Raw genomic sequence first — 22,529 nt, 5'->3', positions numbered from 1 at the left:
CACAAACACACACTCAAACACACACACACACTCAAACACACACTCAAACACACACACACACACACTCAAACACACACTCAAACACACACACTCAAACACACACTCAAACACACTCACACACAAACACATCCCTCAGAAAGCCTTCAGTCATGCTGTCATTCATCTGTTCAGGATTCTCACGAGAAGAACTGTCCAGCAGATCAAGGTCTGTCATCATCATCACATCAGCCATCATCAGTGTTAATTATGAATCGCATGACTAATTAAAAGTTTGAAACATATAGGAACACTTATAGCCTCCTGAGACCCAGAAGGAAAAAAACCTTTAGGGAATTTAGTATTTTCTACATAGTTTTAGAGCATAAGAAAAAATTGAAAAATAATTATTTTTTATTTTTTATTTTTTCATGTTATGCTATGTCCTCTATAGACGACTCCAGGACTCAATTAAAAATACATAAATAAAAAGACATGAATTGGCAAAAACAATTTTTTTTTTTTAGTCACCAAGAAATTTAAGTTTCAGATTTTTTTTTATACCAAACTTTGTATAAAGGTGATGTTATGAAATATGTAACAGAATGATTTGATATACCATTTTACTTTATGCAATATGTGTGTGTAAAATGGCTATAAGAGAGGGTTTTCCCATTATATACAATGTATCTAATTTGCATATTAATGTGTTCTTGAGGCAACATGTAATGAAAATAAGAAGTGTAATAATGGGAGTAATAATTGGTAAGATGTTCATAATAATATCTAATATTTTATATGAATATTGATGTATAATTTATTTATCTATTCATTTGTTGTGTCTCCCAAAATGCCTTTTAAACGTGCTTTAAGTCCTGGGGTCTAATTTATAAAACTCTCCGTAGATTTCAACAGTGTACGTACTCACAAAAGTTTTCAGATTTAATTTAATATCCTTATGTTTTAGAATAAATATATCAAAAAACAAAACTGTCTAAAATAGTTGTCAGATAAATATTTTAGAATCGAGTTGATCTCGTTGTATTCTTCAAATACAGACATTATAAACATCTTGATTTTCTGTAAAGCTGCTCTCAAACAATGTGCATTATGATCTCTATAAATACACGTGACTAGACTTGAAAGCGCTAAACAGGTTTGTGTCTGTGTGAGGATCATCTTCTGCTGTGTGATGATGGTGTTCCAGTGTCTGTGGATCGTATGGACATCACCAAGGGCTCTCTGGAGGATATTTCTCGCCCGGCCTCCGGTGAGATCAGAAGCCTGAGTCGAGATCGTCCCAGATCTCTGGAGGTGCTCAGTCCTGACGTCACACACTCAGAGGTAGAGAAACTCCTTCATCACGTCTCCTGAGCGTCTGGAGACAGAGAGAACTAACAGCTGTCTGTCTCCTAAAGCAGGTTCAGATTGATCTTACAGCAGAAAACAGCTCTGATCAAGGTAAACATCAGCAATTCTGCAGAAAACATTGCATTTATGGCTTCTCTTCTGAAAAGCTCCATTGCCTTCATCTCAAGATTAAAGTAGAATCTTTTTGTTTTAATCTTAGTTAAAGTTTTACAAATGTTGTAGTGTGTTTTTGTCATTTATATTAGTTTTTTTAATATGTACCTACAGTAATTATATTTTTATTTTATTTATTATTATTGAGATACTATTATAGCATTTGTTAAGATTTTGAATTAGATTTTATTTTTATAAAATATATAATTTAATTAAATAAAAAGATATTTAATTTTAGTTAAAGTTTTATTAATTTTGCTCTTTTATTAGTTTTTGTTATTTAAATGCGTTTATGTCTATATAGTTTTTCTTAATTATTATTGTAGTTTTAGTTACTTTAGTACATCAAGTTAAACTAAATAAAAATAAGAAATGTTGCTTTAATAACTAGCTGAAATAAAATAGTTTAATATTTTATTTAACATTTGTTTCATTTCCAGTAATGATTTTTTTGTTTTTTAGTTAACAGATATAACCCTGTATCAAATTAAATGAAAAGAAATCAGAAATGTTGTAATAAAAAAATATATTTTTACAAATTTTTAGTTAACATTTATTTTATTTCAAGTAACAACTTTTTTAATGACTTTCATTAAAAATGCTTTTAGTTGTAATTGTAGTTTTAGTTAAGAATAACAAACCTATCGGCATCTGCTGCTTGTGAAATTTACAACAGCCATAAAGCCTGGAAATAAAATATAAATAAATAAATAATATCGCTAAAGAATACACTGTAAAAAAAAAAAAAAAGGTAAATAAAACAAATATTGTTTTATTAGAAAATGCGATTTCAGTTTTTGCTACTTGAAAAGTTCAGGTTTAGTTCAGTATTTCTTGCCATTTCTTTGTAATTCTTTTTTTAATTTACTAGCAATTTCAAAATAAAAATTGTTTCTACACCATTTTGTGTGTGTGTGTGTGTGTGTGTGTGTGTTGAAAACTCTTTATGGATAAATTAGACACAACCCATTTTTTGCTGCTGAGGACATGGTGGCAGTTAGACCAGCACTAAACCTACATAAACCAGCTTAGACCAGCGGGTTGAGCCCGGTCTTGAGTGCAGGACATTTTATATTTCTATTATTCAGGCATTCTACTGATTATTTCACAGAAGAGTCCGATGAAGAAAATGAAGTTCCGGAGTTGAGAAAAGCCATAGAGAAAATGAAGAGCTTGGACCGGATTCTGGCTCTCAAGGCGTCCGCGGAGAGACAGGTGAAGCAGAGAGGAAAGGAGCAACACCAGAGACTCTGGCAGGAGCTTCAGGTGCGTCTGTAGATCAAACACATCAGCGCTTCATACAGACGTCTGCGTGCTTTACTAACACTGACACAACACACGGTACAGGCCGCGGGTCTCAGGATGAGCAGCAACGAGATGGAGAACACCAGACGCTTTCTGGCACTAACTCCCAACAACTGTGAGCATATTAAACCTAAATAATGTTCATTATATACATATATATAGTGTGTGCAGAATTATTAGGCACATTGATATTCTGGTCAGATGTTTTTCCAAGCATATTTCACCAATTCCAAACCACATCAATCTTAATAACTACTATTAATTTTGTATTTAATCATTTATAAGAGCTATATAATTGTCCATGAAGGCTGGAAGTGGAAAACTCCTTATATCCAGCTGTGCATTATTATTAGGCAGTGTGTCTTTTCTTCTCCACCTGTTTTTTCTGACCGTGCTGACCCAAGGAGCATTTCGCTGACTTAAGATCATGACTTAACTTTGCAGATTCTAGTATTGCATCCTTCTCATGAGCATTTAATAATTTTTGACTTCCAGTCAGAGTTAAATCTCTTTTTCGGCTCATTTTAAAACCTGCGTAATAATAATGCACAGCTGAATAAGGAGTTTTTCCACTTCCAGCCTTCATGGACAATTATATATCTCTTATAAATTATTAAATACAGAATTAATAGTAGTTATTAAGATTGATGTGGTTTGGAAGTGGTAAAGAGTGCCTGGAAAAAAAATTAGGATTAGAATATCAACGTGCCTAATAATTATGCATGCACTATACATATATATATATATATGTATGTATATATGTGTGTGTATAAGATAAAAATACGATTTACGCGTGAACATGTAAACATGATTTAGATGCATGATCAAATGTGTTATTTGTGAAGTTAAATGATTCACTCTTTAATACACCTCAGATCAGGACTGTGATGAAGTGGATTTCCTCCCTGTGTTTGAGACTGAAGTTCTCGATCTGATGAGGGACACGATAACGAGACACGAGACGGAAGGTAAAGAACTGAAAATTCCTGAAATGCTATCACTGTTTCAGTTCTTACAGCATGTGAAAACATTTGGTGTAGAAACAATTTTCACTTCATTTTACAAAGACATGTCAAGTAACACATTGAATTAAACATGATTTGTTTTTTTATTAAAGTTGAAAGACTGAAATACTATTTTCTTGTAAAACATATTGCAGTAATCTTTGTTTAGAGTTTTTTTTTTTTTTTTAGAAAGGTTGTAGAGTTAAAACTGATACTGTAAGCTTTAAATAAAATTACATTTAAAAAATGTAAAGTTAATTAGTTAAAATTAAAAAGTTAAGTTAAAATGAATGAGTGAATTTCATAAAAAGACATTCACAGCTCATATTTCACTATTAAATCAAGTCAATTCAAGTCTCTTTTGTTTATATAGTACTTTACTAATTGCTGCATTAAAATCAGTAGTTATAACTTCAAAAGGAATAGAAAGAAACTATATTTTTCACAATCAATATGACACCTGTTTTTTGCATTATTGTGACAGATGGTCAAGTCACATTTATTACTATAGAGCTTTCTACAGCAAAGCTTCACAGAAACAAACAGTAACAGTGTTAATGCTCTAAAATTGATTAATTATGAAACAAATTCAGTTTCAGCTGTAAAGCGGCTCTTCAGAAGACAATAGAGTCATTATTCAGATCAAATCAGTTCAGTGGTGATTTGTGACTTTAACTGACTTTCATGATCTCCTTTCCTTGTGTTTTTTATTATTGATGATGATGTTTTATCTGTAGAGTCACACTAGAGGGCGTCCTGATGTCAGGAACCATGTTTTACTCTCAGTGTTTCAGACTTAAACTTAAAATAGTAGGATGTCAATTCAGTGTTCAGTGACATAAAACACATCTGTCAGCAGTGTTGGGGAGTAACTACTTACATGTAACAGAATTACATTTATTTTATTTATTTAGTCATTTAGCAGATGCTTTTATCCAAAGCGACTTACAAATGAGGACATAAGAAGCAATCAAAACCAACAAAAGAGCAACAACGTGCAAGTGCTATTACAAGTCTCAGTTAGCCTAACGCAGTACAGATAATTATTATTATTATTATTTTTTTTTAATAAAAAGACATAGATCAAATAAAATGAGAATAGAGAGTGCTAGAGTTAGAGGGTCAAGTAAAGATGGAACAGATGAGTTTTTAGCTGTTTCTTGAAGATGGTAAGGATTCAGCTGCTCTGATTGAGTTGGGCAGGTCATTCCACCAGATGGGAACAGTTCATGGAGAAGTCAGTGAAAGTGATTTTGTGTGTCTTTGGGATGAACAATAATGCGTCGTTCACTTGAAGAACGCAAGCTTCTAGAGGCTCATAAGTCTGAAGAACTGAATTTAGGTAAAGGGGAGCAGAGCCAGTGGTGGTTCTGGAGGAAAACATTAATGCCTTGAATTTAATGCGAGCAGCTGTTGGTAACCAGTGCAGATTGATGAACAGAGGCGTGACGTGCATTCTTTTCGGCTCATTAAAGATTACATAATTTAATTACAAAATAAATGTAAATGTAATCAGTCTCATTAACATGAAATGAAAAATGTGTAATTCAATTACAGTTACTTATGAAAATGTTAGCAATTACAAAAGGGTTGCATCTGAATATTTACACACACACACAGACACACACACAGATTTAATTTATTTCTTTCATAAATTTCATTGATCAGTGTTTCAGGAGTTTAGGACACAGAATACTATGCTTATATTAATACATGCTTATTTGTGACCCTGGAGCAGAAAAGCAGTCATCACTGGTGGTGGTTGAGGAGAGACCCCCCACATGATTGTAAAGCGCTTTGGGTGTACAGCTATACACAAAGCACTATATATATGCATCATTCATTCATTCATAAGTAGCACAGGTATATTTGTAGCAATAGCCAACAATAAATTGTATGGCTCAAAATGTTCTTTTATGCCAAAAATCATTAGGATATTAAGATCATGTTCCATGAAGATATTTAGTAAATTTCCTACCGTAAATATATCAAAACTTAATTTTTGATTAGTAATATGCATTGCTAAGAACTTCATTTGAACAACTTTAAAGGAGATTTTCTCAATATTTAGATTTTTTTGCTCCCTCAGATTCCAGATTTTCTAATAGTTGTATCTCAGCCAAATATTGTCCTATCATAACAAACCATACATCAATGGAGAGATTATTTATTCAGCTTTCAGATGATGTATTAATCTCAATTTCACAAAATTGACCCTCATGACTGGTTTTGTGCTCCAGGGTCAACAACTGTTTTATTTCCTATTTGGTTTTACGTATCTGCTTTGCTTTTTAAGATTAACTGTTTTTGGGGGGGGGGTTTCAAAGCATCTTTAGATGTACTGCTGTAAGGTGAACCCTGCCTGGTTTACACATTTCAAAAGATTAGCAGTTGAAACCATTTGTTAGAAATTTTAAAAAGTAATCATTACATTGCATTACTTTAATAACGTAATTGAAATAGTTCCACTACTTATTACATTTTAGATAGGGTAACTTGTAATCTGTAACCTATTACATTTCCAAAGTAACCTTCCCAACACTGTCTGTCAGTCACTAACATCTTCAGCATCCACTCCATCGCTCTACTCTGTGTGTGTGTGTGTGTGTGTGTGTGTGTGTGTGTGTGTGAGCAGAAGACGTGGGTCACACTGAAGCGGGTCAGCAGGTGATGGAGGATCAGCCGTCAGACGGCAGACAGAGAGGAGCTGCTCGCAGCAAGCGCAGACAAGACTTTGTCAGGAGGAATATTGAGGTATGTCGAGGTCACTTCAGGCCGATTAGAGCCATATGACTGAACATGTGGCTGAAGAATGCTGGAAAAAGCCATGAAGCGCCTCGTTTTATCACAACTGCTGGTGTGTGGTTTATTGAAGGGCTCATCCGTTTCTTTTGAAATAATATTGATGCTCAGAGTCAGGTGGTCTCAGGGGGAGGGGCTTGCTCATTCTACAGAGCATCTGATTGGATAGAAATTTAATATGATGTCATTGAGAGATTTGGTCTGTTTTCCTATGAGAGAACTCACTTTTGTATTTCATGGGGTCTTTAAACATGAAACGATGTCAATTCATATGAGGACAGAATGGAAGAATGGTGTAATGTGGAATTAAAACTGCGGTTTTTCTGCTAAATTGATTCCAGTAACTGATGTTCTTCCTCGGTATTTGTGTCTTGTTTTCCAGTTCAAATATTTGAACATTTCTTAAATTTACTGGAGATGCACGAGAACATCAGATAATAAAAGAAAGTGGTCAAAAAATGAGTTTATGATTAAAACAAGAACAAATATCTGCCAGTGAGCTCAGGAAAATAAACTAAATTCAAAGGGAAAACGAGATGATTTTTCTGAGCCCATTGGTAGATAATTATTCTTGTTTTAAGCGAAAACTCACTTCATTTTGTTCAATTTCTGAGAAAACTAAAGTTATTACTTATGTCATTTTGCATCTCCAGCAAATGTATCTTCAGGATTTCTATGGACTTTTAAAAAAGTCTTTATTCATCCTTCCACAAATTAAATCCTTAATTCCTTAAATCCTTGAAAAGAAGGTCTTAAATTCAAGTCATGGCATTAACTGTTGCATGCACGGCAAAAAATCTTCATCTGTATTTTTGCCTTGTTTTCCAGTACAAATATCTAAACATTCTTAAATCAAAATGCATATATTTGAGATGCAAAATGAAGAAAGGAAGTTTTGAAAAATTAGTTTATGCTTAAAACAGTCTAAGAACAAATATCTGTCAGCGGGGAATGAAAACTTATTTTATTTTCTTTGAATTAAGTTAATTTTTCTGAGCGCATTGGCAGATATTTCTTCTTGTTTTAATCATAAACTCACTTCATTTTGATCAGTTTCTCCTAAAACAGGGCGTCTAGTTTGTCATTTTGCATAAATGTATTTTGATTTAAGATTTTTGCACTGGAAAACAAGACAGAAATACTGAGTTTTAGCAGTGACTGGATCATAAATCAAATGTGTGATTATTTGACTGAAGGTGTTTGTGATTGTTCAGCTCGCAGGAGCGTCAGAAAACTCGTTTCTGCTCACACAACAGGAGAAAGAGAGAATAGAGGAACTGCTAAAGGATCTAGAAGAGGAACAGAACGACAGCGAGCCGCTGACTGAACCGCAGGTAAGTCCACATTGGGGAGATTAAAAATATATATTGATAATTTCTGGGATTTATTGCGATAACAATATCAATGGCAATGTTTCAGGGAATCTAAGAGACAAAAAAATCCTGTTTCTTTAGAGAAAAGTAATATCTTTCCTAGTTTTACCCTGGTGTTGTGTGCATTACTGAGTACACACGTAATGTAATGACTGTTTAATTCATCCTGGAAGCCGGAGGGCGCTCTTGTGCACAAACTCCACATGCATCACAGAAGTAATAGCACTAGCTCCAGGAAATCCATAATATGGACAAGGCAGAGTTTATTTATATAGCACATTTCATACACAGTGGTAATTACAAAGTGCTTTACATGTAAAAGGATTTAAATTAATCATGAAAGAAAAAATAATAATAATAATCACAACGTTAAAATGATTTTAAAAAAGGTATCCAGTTATCGCTGTAGCTGAATAAAAGAGAAATTTTACTAGAAGACAATAAACATACGATAGTGAAAATCAATATATGGTTTATCTGTGTCCTTCAAGCAATCTTGGGTATTTTTACTTTTTACCTTTATAGAGGCAAAGATTTTCTATCCTTATTAATTGTATGTCATGTTTAATGTCATATTCTTAACATTCCATTAAGTGTATTATTAATATAATAAATAAAGCAATAAATGATGGCAAAACGAAGTGATACTTGTAGATTTAAAACTAAAACTGCCAGTAGGTGGCGGCAAGCCACTGTCTTAATGAGCGAAGCATCGCATCATTCATTCATTCAGTAACGAAGCACAATGCTGTAGTTATGAATGGGTTACACCGCTGTATGTGGCTTGGAGACACACACCGGATGATACGGATTTCGTTGGAACTATTATTTCGTTGCAAAATATAACAAACAATATTGACAGCATTGTGTTTAAAATGTAGGCTACACTTAAAATGTTCACTTAATATCTCCTTTTTTGTTGTATAAAATCAATGTCATATTAGCAATCATTTAATTGCATTCTTGCTCATATTTTAAACAAAAACAATACCTCGCACGGGGTAGGCTATGCATCTGTATTAAAGAGAGTTTCTTAAAGGGATCTCAATGTACAGTCCGTGTCAATATTTGCTCTTCATGCTATTAAATGCTAAAAATCTACTTTAAAGATACCTTGAACAGCAGCACGATTTGTGGGCATCCTATCACATGCATGCTGCTTGTGTGGATGCAGTCAGTTTTGACCGCAAAAGATGAGACAAGCTGATTGGATATCATGTATTTGACCGTTTACGGCACTCCCATTATCCTGTTTTTATATTAAAGGCGGCATTTTGCTTGTCAGAAATACATGCTCCGTGTTAATGTTACTGGGGTAGATTTAAATGAATGCCAATACCACTGCTGTATATAATACTGTAATATCAAACCACGTCTGATCGCAAAGTTATTTCAAACACATGACTGTTGTTATGAAGCTAATTTGGAAAAAAGCATGTCAATAAATGATATTTTTGTTGGACAGCAGGTTTGTAAACAGGCTTATACACATGCAAAACTGTGCTACTGTACTACATTTATTCAAGGCTCAGACTGATTGTTTGTGCACTGTACAGTCCTGACCAAAGCAGATCCAGATTATAGAAGAAGCTCCTCGTTTAGCGATGAACTCCTCAATTTCACGTCTGTCTGTCGCACACAGAAATAAGTGACCCTGGAACACAAAACCAATCATAAGGGTCCATTTTTCAAAATTGAGATTTATACATCATCTGAATCTGAATGATTAATCTTTCCATTGATGTATGGTTTGTTATGATAGGACAATATTTGTCTGAGATACAACTATTAGAAAATCTGGAATCTGAGGGAGCAAAAAAATCTAAATATTGAGAAAATCTCCTTTAAAGTTGTTCAAATGAAGTTCTTAGCAATGCATATTACTAATCAAAAATGAAGTTTTGATATATTTACGGTAGGAAATTTACTAAATATCTTCATGGAACATGATCTTAATGATTTTTGGCATAAAAGAAAAATGGATAATTTTCATACAATGTATTGTTGGTTATTGCTATAAATATACCTGTGTATATAATACCTATATTATATATAAATATAAGTCTGCTTATGAATTTTTATCATGGGGAGAATTTTTTACCGGTATATCGCAAACGATAAGATATCGCCCATCCCTAGCCCACATATTAGTGGTGTTTTTCTGAGTCAGTCATCACTAGTACTAGTGATCAATCCTCTAAGACTCAATATTACACTTAATTTAATGCCTCATTTTCTTACTGTGAGATTCAGATGTTGTGACTGACAATTTGTGGTCATTTAAATAGGAAAAAAGTCATGAACCCGTGATTAGTCAGTGAAAGAAAGCGAATCATCCTCATCTTTTCATCTGATTCTCATCTCACCGCCACAGGAATTGGTCTCTACATTTATAGAGTCCTTCTTTCCTTTGCGAAGTGATTTCTGTAATTACGTGTGGAAGCCCGAAAGGACCGCAGATGTTTGGATCCTCCTCATAGGTCCGAATAACTTCCTGTTATTGCAGGAGCTTGTCGATGGGCAGGAGATGTTTGATGTCTTCTGGACTTGGCCACCTCTGGCATGATTAAAGTCTCTCTGTGTGTGTTTGACTCTTTGACCCCGACAGACTGGGATCAGTCTGATAGTTAATCATCCCACAGGTCAAGTCACAGTTTCTGTGGCGCTTATACAATACGGGTTGTTTCAAAGCAGCTTCGCTGTAATAAACAGGAAAATAACAGTGTTAATGCTGTAAAATTCATCCATTCATGAAACAAATTCAATTTTAGCTGTAAAAGCAGCTCTACAACTGTAACATCACTCCTCTTAAGGGAAACACGAGAGGCGAGGATATGATGAAACAAGATTTAACAATAAAGAGTAAGGAGCAAGACAACGTTTACAAATAACAGAAAGTTACTTTAAGACTGGACGATGAAACTCTACAACTAAAGGCTTATAAAGACATACTAACTAAGGAGCAAACGAGATAATTAATACAAGACAGGTGACTAGAATAAACAATGATTAACTAAACTAGAACAGGAAAAACCAAATAAGGGCAAAACGGAACTAGGCGGGAACACACACGTGACGGAGACAAAACGTGATCAGTAACAACAAACAAAGTCATTTTTCAGATCAATTCGAATCCAGTTTTGTTCTCATTTGATCGTGTCAGTGCAGTCAAATGCAAAGCCAGAATTATCTCGTGAGTTTATAATTATATATAAACTTCTCTTTCTATATTTGCTATTCTTTTTATTCTGTATATTAACTATATGACATTTTCTTCTCAGAATTGTGTTATAAAGTCTGAATTGTAAGAAAAATGTTGCAATTATCTCCTGAGTGACAGAAACAACAACAAAACGGCTGAATTGTAAGATTTAGACTCTGAGTTCTGAGTAAATTAAGAAATTTTGAAATATAAACTTGAAATTCTGAGAAAAAAAGTAAAAATTGTGAGAAACTTTAAATTCTGAGAAAAAAAATTAAATATTGTGAGAAGTTTCAGAATTGGGAGAAAAAAAAGTCGAGACTTTATGTAAACTTGCAATTCTGCAGAATAAAAATTAAAAACTGAGATGTAAACTGAGCTGTAAATTATGAGAAAAGTTTTTAAAAATTGTGTGAAACTTGAGATTCTGAGGAAGAAAGTGTGAGATATAAAAAATTGTGATATAAACTTCAGAACTGTGTTATGTAAACTTGCAATTCAGAGAAAAAAAATCTGAATTGTGAGAAAAAGTTGCAATTCGATTTAAAAAAAAAATTATTCTGTGCCGAAATGTTAGTTTAAAACACTCAGATCCTCCACAACTAGCTTCTCTGTGATAATGTTGGTCCACAGCAGTTAATGTAGGGCTGTTCGCTGGTGTTTTAGCTGCTGTTTAGTGAATTATTTGGGTCAGTGTTGCTCTGCCTGACTTTAGTAGGTTTATAAAACAGAGAGGTGTTGTTGGGCTTATTTCCATCACACAGCTGTGTTTTAAGGGTCACCAGCACTGAAGGCCAAAGCACATTAAAGTGTGATCGATCACCTTCTGCTGGAGTCTCGCTCTACATCACCTCATTATTAATCACTGTCGTTCACTTGTTAATTCATGTTCGCTCAGGTCCATTTAATTAACCATATTAATTAACAATGTATTAGTAAATGTTGAAATGAACATTAACCAAGATTAATAAATGCTTTAGAAAGATGTTTCATTTTTAGTTCATGTTAACTAATTTTGTTTCCTAATGGTAAAATGTTACCAAAAAGCTTATTTATTCCAAACTTTTGGTCTGGAAATGATCAACCCAGTTTACACAATATAAACCATTTATGTTACAATGCACTTGATGAGAAGAATAAATGCTATACAGCATTTCGCCCAATATCCACCACCATGCATCTTATATAATGCAGCTTTGCGAGCGAATAAACTGTAAATGAACTGCTGTTTCTATCTTTGTTCCATATGAAGCAGTGAACCGCTGACCGCTGCTGTTCTCATTCTTCTTTAAGAGAGACTCACGCTCACATAATGTGCACGTTTATCCCACAAAATGTGCAGTTGAATTGCTTCTGGCGCTGATCTGCTTCTGCCCTGAAAGCGTCCTCCGTGCCAGAGGAGGCAGAGCTGGGGAAATTGATTCTGATGACTGAACAAAGAGTGCTCTGTGTCGGCTCGGGGCTTCTGTCAGCCGTTACCTTGGGTTTGATCTCGCTGTATTCTCACACATGCACTTCTGGAACGACTGGGTGGAAATAAGTAGATGCTGCTAATGCGAGCGCCAGAGGATCGCTTTATTAGTGTTTGCACTGATATCCCGCAAACGTGCTGCTTAGATTTTGTTCTGAATTACTTCAGTGTGAGCATATAATGTCCAGAAACTGATTCAGAGATAATTTCAGCCCTGCTTGAGTCGTTGTGAATGCTTCAAGAAAACCTTCTATTGAATGTTTGCCAATCAAAACATCATCATCATTTGCATGGTGAATTGTGATTGGTCTCAACTTTTCTTTGCATATATTTAACCGCTTGTTCATCTGCTTCAGTCAAATGACTTTTTTTTTAGATCTGAAAAACATGTTTTCAGTATATTAGAATGAATTCTGAAGATCATGTGACACTGAAGACTGGAGTAATGATGCTGAAAATACAGCTGCAGATCACAGAAATAAATTAAATTTTAACACATATTCACATAGAAAACAGGTATTTTAGATTGTAATAATATTTAACAGTTTTTACTGTATTTTTGATCAAATAAATGCAGCTTTGGTGAGCTTCTTTCAAAAACATTGAAGATTATTGCAGACTTTTGGCTGCCAGTGTGCATTTTAATGTAGGTTTTCTTATGCTTTAGTTCAGATTTCAGAACTAAAACTGAAAAGAAAAAAAACTATATAGACATATTTAAAAATAAAAAAAGGTAACACTTTACAATAAGGTTCATTAATTAACTACATTAGCTAACATGAACTAAGAATGAGCAATACTTCTACAGCATTTATTAATCATAGTTAATTTCAGCATTTACTAATGCATTATTAAAATCACAAGGTGTGTTTGCTAACATTAGTTAATGCACTATGAACAAACAATGAACAACTGTATTTTTTTAAACTTACATTAACGAAGCTTAAATGCATTATTCATTGTTTGTTCATGTTAGTTAATACATTAACTAATGTTAAAAAATGACACCTTATTGTAAAGTGTTACCTAAAAATAAAATGACAAAACACACAACAAACCTACTAAAATTTACATGAAAGCAGAAAATATAAAAATAAAATTCAAAATATTAACAAAAAAATCTCAATGGTACACATTAACAAACACTATTATAGCCTCTGTATATCGTACAGTAATGTGTGTTATTATTATCTGAAGCTCTATGTTCATATTCCAGTTCAGTACAGCGGCTCTATGAGCTCACAGTCATTATACTGAGGCTTTTAATCACGCGGGCAGCATGTCAACGCTTACCTCACCCTCGCCTACCTCTGACCTCAGCCCTCGCCGCTCGGCCTGATGGGAGATTCGCTCATTGGGAAACAGAAGGATATTAGTCAAGGCTTAGATATTTGGCTTTAAAGGGCTCTTTGGCCGAGCATCCGAGAGCAGCAATCAGGATATTGTGTGTCGTCCAAGAGCAAATACCAGGTGCAGGAAAACCGCTGGGCTTTATATACCTGTGAGCGCTTCTGCAAAACAGCATGAAATCTGTTTTTAAGGTTTTAAGTTGTCGATTGCTTGTTGAGTTAACTTAAAAAGTTGAATGTGATAGGTTGCCTTATTTTTGTGAGTTAGGTCAACTTGTGGCCAGACAAAATCAGCAGTTTAAATCTAGACTAAAGCAGAATCAGATTGTGAATAAAGCATTACAATAATCTAACCTTGAGGTCATGAATGCATTAATTCATGTTTCTGCATTTGACATTGAGAGCATAGGTCGTAATTTAGATATATTTTTAAGATGGAAAAATGCAGATTTACAAATACTAGAAACATGTTTTTTTGAAGAAAAGATTGCTATTAAAAGTACGCCTAGGTCCCTAACTGATGACAAAGAATTTACAGAGCAGCCATCAAGTATTAGACAGTGATCTAGGTTATTACATGCAAAAGTTTTTGGTCCAATAATTAACACCTCTGTTTTTTCAGAATTAAGCAGTAAGAAGTTACTTGTCATCCAGTTTTTGATATGAACTCTACATTCCGTTAGTTTTGCAAATTGGTGTTTCATCTGGTCACGAAGAAATATAGAGCATTATAGAGTGTCATCAGCATAACAGTGAAAGCTAACACCATGTCTCCTGATAATATCTCCCAAGGGTAACATGTAAAGCGTGAAAAGTAATGGACCTAGTACTGAGACTTGAGGTACTCCGTACTGCACTTGTGATCGATATGATACCTCTTCATTCACTGCCACACATTGATGGCGGTCAGATAAGTATGATTTGAACCATGCCAGTGCACTTCCTCTAATGCCAACATCATTTTCTAGTCTATTTAAAAGAATGTTGTGGTCGATAGTGTCGAACGCGGTGCTAAGATCCAGTAGCACTAATAGAGAGATACAACCACGATCAGAAGATAAAAGCAGGTCATTTGTAACTCTAATGAGAGCAGTCTCAGTACTATGATATGGTCTAAATCCTGACTGGAATCCTCACAGATTTTAAAGCACCCCTGTTTTAAAGCACCTTAGAACAACACACACCAACACTACATTTGAGCGGGTGAGGTGAAGCATGGGGTCTTTTTTTTTTTCTTTTATCTCACACCCCTGTTCTCTGTTCTCTGTCCGGGGCCGGGGGCTGTGAGGATGAGCTGGCCGCCCGGTCGGGGTCTGGGCTGGTGGTCTTCTCTGCTGCTGCGGGGACCGGGGTGGTCTTCCTGTCCCCACGCCAGAGCGAAGGGGGTTCAGCTCCGGGATCGGGCGCTGATTACCCCTCTGGGGGTGGTGATGCCTGGATCTAGGAGTATAGAGTGCATATAGGGAGTGTGAGTGTGGGTACCATGTCCATTTTTGTGTGTCTACATGTGGGGCGAGGGTGAGAATATTCGTTGCGTGCATGAGGGTGGGAACGTATGCTTGTGTATATGTGTGCTTGTTCGTCTACGTCTATGTGTCAGGTCGGGCCTTAGACTCCACCTCACTCATCATCTCAGTCGACCCCCACCCCACCACCATGCCCTGCCGGTGGAGGATGCCGCCGGTGCGTTGGTGGTTTCTCGCGCCGGGGCAGGATGCTCGGGTGAGCGCTGGCCCACTCTCGGCGGTCGCTTGGCGGGGCCTGGCCCTACTGGCCTTGCTGGGCCCCGGTTGGGGGGTGGGGGGCCCTTGGATCTCCGGGCCCAGGGCTCGGTCTGCCCTGGTGTGGTCGGCTGCCGGCGGAGCCTGCGGGCTTGCCGCCACGGCACCCTGGGGTGTCTATACTGTGGCTGTCGGATGTCCCACCTTCGGGCTCTCCTCTGCCCTTTTCTGGGTGGGGGCCGCAGTTGTCCCTGCGGTGGTTCCCCTGGGGGTCCCGTGCCCTGGGGGGCCTCCGGATGTTTGGGGCCTGGGTCTCTTCCATGCCTGCTTCATGCCTTGCGGGATGGGGCTGTTGTTCCCCACACACACACTATTAAACATTTACATGGAGGAACCTTATGAACACAAGCGCGCTCACACACACAGGTGTACACTCAAGCATTCACATTGGTGTAAAAACGGGTGCTCACAGACACACATTGTTCTGATCTGCTGTTGCTTCAAAACTTATTTTGTAATATTAGTTATGCGTGTTGCTCAATAACATTTAACATTTAGAATTTATTGTGATTCATACAGATGTTGGTTGTTGCTGCAGTTTCTCTGATGTTGTGTCTTCTGTTGTGTCTTCTGTTGTTTTCTCTTTTTGTCAGCAGGTATCGAAGCAAATTGTCTTTTTTTTTTTTTTTTTTCTCTCTCTCTCTCTATCCCCCATTCTCTTTTTTTTTTCTCTCTCTCTCCCCCTTCTCTGTTGACTTTATCCACAATTTTTTTTGTTTTGTTTTCTAATTCCTTTTTTTTTTTTATTATTATTATTATTTTTATTATTATCATTATAATTATTATTATTTTTTATTTTTCTTTTTTTTTTTTTCTTTCTCTCTCTTGTTTTCTCTGTCCCCTGGTCTTGTCGGTCATAGTATGGTTAAATAAAAGGGTATATAAAATTTAATTAATTAATTAATTTAAAAAATAAATAAATAAATAAATATATAAAAAAAAAAAAAAAGGCTGTGAATGATGATAGCATAGCTACACATACGTACTGTCATGTGTTATCTGTGTTACTGACAGGCCGGAAAAAAAAAAAAAAAAATCCATCATATCCTAATGACAGTGATGAGTTAATATTCAGAAGAGGATCTATTACTTCTGGAAGCACCTCTTTTAGGAGCTTAGATGGAATAGGGTCTAAAATACAGGTTTCGATGATTTAACAAGTTTATACAATTCTTCATTTCCAATAGAAGAGAATGAGTGTAATTGTTCCTCAGAGGATCTATAGTGCACTATCTGATGCGATACTGTGGCTGACAGCTGCATGGTTACAGTTTTATCTCTAATAGTTTCGTTCTTGGAAGTAAAGTAGTTCATAAAGTCATTACTGCTGTGCTGCTGGGTAATGTCTGCACCTGCTGATGTTATATTTTTTGTTAATTTAGCCACTCTATTGAATAAATACTTGGGGTTGTGTTTGTTTTCTTCTAGAAGAGATGTAAAGTAATCAGATCTAGCAGTTTTTAATGCTTTTCTGTCGGATAGGGTACGAGTCATTTTACTTGTCAAGTAAACGCATCTTAATTCCAGAATTTGTAGATATTTATATACACTAGAAAACAAGACAAAACTACCAAGGAAGAAAATCATTTTTTGCAGTGCATCTTCATTTCAAAGAAGATATTTTGAGCATCTATAACTAAAGTCAATGGGGTCCAACATTGTTTGGTTTCCAACATTCTTTTATGCTCCACTGAAGAAAGAAACTCCTACATGAACGACACGAGGGGGAATAAATGATGACAGTATGGTTGTTTTGGGGTTAAATGCACTGAAGGCTGGGTGTAAATAAAAACTCCTGTTTGTTGTTGGGTGAGTTATTTCTCCTCTGGTTTCCAGGTGGTCTCATCATCTCTATCAGTCGGTGAAGGTTTCAGTCCTGAACCCTCTGAACTCCACAGTCTCCATCATATTGACTCCAGACTGCAGCTGCTACTTCCTGTGGAGGACTTCCTGTCTGTGCGGAGCCCGTCGCAGGTACTGATCTCTCCTGATGTTTAGCAGATGAGGGCCTGTATTCACAAAACATTTGATCTCAGCACTAAGAGCTCTCATAAATAGCAATAAAAGAGTTTTCTCTTGAAACCTCTTCACAAAGCTGCTGAGACAAACTTGTGCTGAGGAACAGAGAGAAGTCTTAAGCTCAGAGTAAAGGGGCGGGGTTTACTTCGTTGCTATGGGTGATGTCAGCATGATCATTAACTATGCACACAGTGATTGGCTGATAGTCTCTGTCAGAGATTTATTCATAGAAATATTGTAGAGCACGATATCATGTTGATTTTAAAATGCAGGATAATTGTCACTAATTAAACAAGTCATATGTGTCAGCCTCTTGCATGCATGCTTCTCATAATTAGTGAATATGCATATGAATAGTCTTTTAATTAACAGAGTGTAATAATCATGGCCGATAGTAAGACATGCAAACGTAAAAGAAAACCAAACTGGAGGAAAGAACATCTGTTAGTTCTTGCTCGACTGGTTCATGAAAACAAGGATATAATCAAAGGAAAATTTAGAGTTGGAATAACCTCCAAAACCAAATGTGATAAAAGCTCATTATCATCAAATGTTTCTAAAATGTTTGTTCCGAGGCAGATTGCTGGGAACTGGCTTGGTTTTAGTGACTTAGGATTCCTCTTCACTACTCCTAACCTTTCACAGATTTAGGAGCTAGTTTTACTGCTAAAACACTGTGAAATATTCTTAGAGCAAAAATTTAGCAGTCTTAAATTTAGGACTGACATGCCCATTATTTTTAAGATTTTCTACTAAATCATCGAGTTATGAGCTACTTTTAGCCTGAAGATGTTTTGTGAATACTTACTTACTTTACTTACTTACTTTTGTCATTTAGCAGACGCTTTTGTCCAAAGCGACTTACAAATAAGAAAAAGTAACTAAAACTAAAAAGTTACAACTCTATAAATACTATCTACCCACATATTTAAGAAAATAAAGAAATTAAATAAAATTAACACATGCATATAACAACAACATTTCAATAATAAACATATCAATGAAAAAATTAAATAAAAAGCTACTACTATCCCTTGCCGGTGTCCCTGCCCGGTGGAGTCGCACGGTAGAGTCGATGGTCTTTACACTCTTTGGTCTTCACACTAAGAGGGCTTCACACGACGACTGCCGCGACCGCTGCCGCGGTATAATAACCTTTATTATACCAAACCAACAAATGATCATTTCAATTCAGCTGGACCCACTTTCCTGTTTATCAACTACAAATGGCCAAGCAAGTGCACACACTGACAAGATACACGATACAGTACGAGACCAAACGCGATTTCAGCAACTCTCATCCTAGTAAACAAAATAAGCGTTTCCTAGCAACGGCAAATGCGCTAAACACTGAGACAAGTAAATACACTTACGAGCTGATTTTAAACTTCCGCTGATAGACTGCTTCTCTTAAAGACCACTTCATTACACTGCCTTCTGCTGGCGCTTGAACCCACTTTCCTGTTTATCAACTACAAATGGCCAAGCAAGTGCACACACTGACAAGATACACGATACAGTACGAGACCAAACGCGATTTCAGCAACTCTCATCCTAGTAAACAAAATAAGCGTTTCCTAGCAACGGCAAATGCGCTAAACACTGAGACAAGTAAATACACTTACGAGCTGATTTTAAACTTCCGCTGATAGACTGCTTCTCTTAAAGACCACTTCATTACACTGCCTTCTGCTGGCGCTTGAACCCACTTTCCTGTTTATCAACTACAAATGGCCAAGCAAGTGCACACACTGACAAGATACACGATACAGTACGAGACCAAACGCGATTTCAGCAACTCTCATCCTAGTAAACAAAATAAGCGTTTCCTAGCAACGGCAAATGCGCTAAACACTGAGACAAGTAAATACACTTACGAGCTGATTTTAAACTTCCGCTGATAGACTGCTTCTCTTAAAGACCACTTCATTACACTGCCTTCTGCTGGCGCTTGAACCCACTTTCCTGTTTATCAACTACAAATGGCCAAGCAAGTGCACACACTGACAAGATACACGATACAGTACGAGACCAAACGCGATTTCAGCAACTCTCATCCTAGTAAACAAAATAAGCGTTTCCTAGCAACGGCAAATGCGCTAAACACTGAGACAAGTAAATACACTTACGAGCTGATTTTAAACTTCCGCTGATAGACTGCTTCTCTTAAAGACCACTTCATTACACTGCCTTCTGCTGGCGCTTGAACCCACTTTCCTGTTTATCAACTACAAATGGCCAAGCAAGTGCACACACTGACAAGATACACGATACAGTACGAGACCAAACGCGATTTCAGCAACTCTCATCCTAGTAAACAAAATAAGCGTTTCCTAGCAACGGCAAATGCGCTAAACACTGAGACAAGTAAATACACTTACGAGCTGATTTTAAACTTCCGCTGATAGACTGCTTCTCTTAAAGACCACTTCATTACACTGCCTTCTGCTGGCGCTTGAACCCACTTTCCTGTTTATCAACTACAAATGGCCAAGCAAGTGCACACACTGACAAGATACACGATACAGTACGAGACCAAACGCGATTTCAGCAACTCTCATCCTAGTAAACAAAATAAGCGTTTCCTAGCAACGGCAAATGCGCTAAACACTGAGACAAGTAAATACACTTACGAGCTGATTTTAAACTTCCGCTGATAGACTGCTTCTCTTAAAGACCACTTCATTACACTGCCTTCTGCTGGCGCTTGAACCCACTTTCCTGTTTATCAACTACAAATGGCCAAGCAAGTGCACACACTGACAAGATACACGATACAGTACGAGACCAAACGCGATTTCAGCAACTCTCATCCTAGTAAACAAAATAAGCGTTTCCTAGCAACGGCAAATGCGCTAAACACTGAGACAAGTAAATACACTTACGAGCTGATTTTAAACTTTCGCTGATAGACTGCTTCTCTTAAAGACCACTTCATTACACTGCCTTCTGCTGGCGCTTGAACCCACTTTCCTGTTTATCAACTACAAATGGCCAAGCAAGTGCACACACTGACAAGATACACGATACAGTACGAGACCAAACGCGATTTCAGCAACTCTCATCCTAGTAAACAAAATAAGCGTTTCCTAGCAACGGCAAATGCGCTAAACACTGAGACAAGTAAATACACTTACGAGCTGATTTTAAACTTCTGCTGATAGACTGCTTCTCTTAAAGACCACTTCATTACACTGCCTTCTGCTGGCGCTTGAACCCACTTTCCTGTTTATCAACTACAAATGGCCAAGCAAGTGCACACACTGACAAGATACACGATACAGTACGAGACCAAACGCGATTTCAGCAACTCTCATCCTAGTAAACAAAATAAGCGTTTCCTAGCAACGGCAAATGCGCTAAACACTGAGACAAGTAAATACACTTACGAGCTGATTTTAAACTTCCGCTGATAGACTGCTTCTCTTAAAGACCACTTCATTACACTGCCTTCTGCTGGCGCTTGAACCCACTTTCCTGTTTATCAACTACAAATGGCCAAGCAAGTGCACACACTGACAAGATACACGATACAGTACGAGACCAAACGCGATTTCAGCAACTCTCATCCTAGTAAACAAAATAAGCGTTTCCTAGCAACGGCAAATGCGCTAAACACTGAGACAAGTAAATACACTTACGAGCTGATTTTAAACTTCCGCTGATAGACTGCTTCTCTTAAAGACCACTTCATTACACTGCCTTCTGCTGGCGCTTGAACCCACTTTCCTGTTTATCAACTACAAATGGCCAAGCAAGTGCACACACTGACAAGATACACGATACAGTACGAGACCAAACGCGATTTCAGCGAATACAGGCCCTGGTTTCTATCCAGAATGGTTTTGTGGATCACTTAAGTTGTTTGTGGATCAGTTTTGCACAAACAAAGCGGTTTGATCTGAATCCTGATGTTCTTTGACATTCGAGCAGCTGTTTCTCTCTGAATCGATGAATCACAGCCGTATGGTTTGAATGAGCTCGTTATGAGCGTCAGTAACAGAAGCTCACGTCTTCATCGGGCCAAGAGACTTCACCGAGGCTGGAGAAGTGTCATAAATAATGAAATATTGAGGTTCGTTTCTCGTCTGCGAGCAGTTTGAAACTCTTTCCCATTGACGCCGCTCCTGGATCGGGTTCAGCGTGAGCGGCTCCGCTGCGACTTCAGCACTCGGTCATTGCAGGAATATTTATAGGTGAATGTGAGGTTTAAGAGACGCTTGAGTTTTAGTCTCAGAATCATGCAGTGCTTTTCTGTTCTGCTTCCTAATGAACGTTCATTACACTTTTGTAATGATTAAAGCCATTCGTTTGGGACCTCTCTCATCACTTGCTCTGAATCCACGATCCGACAGTCTTTATTTAAACTCCTTTGAATCTTTCATTTTTTTTCCCAAATTCTGTATTTTCCATTTAGATTCTGTTTTTATAGTTTAATTTTAATTTAAATGATTATTTTAAATAAAATATTTTTAAAAAATGAATAATTAGAATAAAACATGAACAATTTAATAATTTTTTCTGATTTTAACAAAAATAATGCACTAAATTAAATGTAAAAGTTTTTTCAAGAATTCTTTAATCTGTTTTTTTATTTAATACAAATTTATTATCAAAGACAGTGGCAATGAAACGCATCCTAACTTTTAACGATGTAATTAATGAATGAAATTTTAATCATTCAAATTCTTTCATTTTTTGTCAAACAAAAGAGGTGTATTGT

At 36.5% G+C, this 22,529-nt stretch overlaps 1 protein-coding gene across 4 annotated transcripts in view; it reads left to right on the top strand.

Annotated features, from left to right (window-relative positions):
• Positions 1 to 22,529, top strand: part of fsip1 (fibrous sheath interacting protein 1) — a 31,676-nt gene that overhangs the window by 1,323 nt on the left and 7,824 nt on the right. Inside the window, exons 2-10 of one of the 4 annotated variants that reach the window (XM_079386358.1) lie at positions 172 to 205; positions 1,184 to 1,320; positions 1,395 to 1,437; positions 2,612 to 2,766; positions 2,848 to 2,920; positions 3,681 to 3,773; positions 6,445 to 6,563; positions 7,826 to 7,945; positions 17,624 to 17,761. In XM_079386358.1, the coding sequence (XP_079242484.1) occupies positions 172 to 205; positions 1,184 to 1,320; positions 1,395 to 1,437; positions 2,612 to 2,766; positions 2,848 to 2,920; positions 3,681 to 3,773; positions 6,445 to 6,563; positions 7,826 to 7,945; positions 17,624 to 17,761 (912 nt within the window). Of the gene's footprint in view, positions 1 to 171; positions 206 to 1,132; positions 1,321 to 1,394; positions 1,438 to 2,611; positions 2,767 to 2,847; positions 2,921 to 3,680; positions 3,774 to 6,444; positions 6,564 to 7,825; positions 7,946 to 17,623; positions 17,762 to 22,529 lie in introns of all 4 variants that reach the window. The other 3 variants (XM_079386360.1, XM_079386357.1, XM_079386359.1) reach the window with 3 other exon arrangements.

Source organism: Barbus barbus, assembly GCF_936440315.1.
Source record: "Barbus barbus genome assembly, chromosome: 30".
Classification (NCBI taxonomy): Eukaryota; Metazoa; Chordata; class Actinopteri; order Cypriniformes; family Cyprinidae; genus Barbus; species Barbus barbus.
This window is presented reverse-complemented; position numbering and strand designations above follow the sequence as displayed.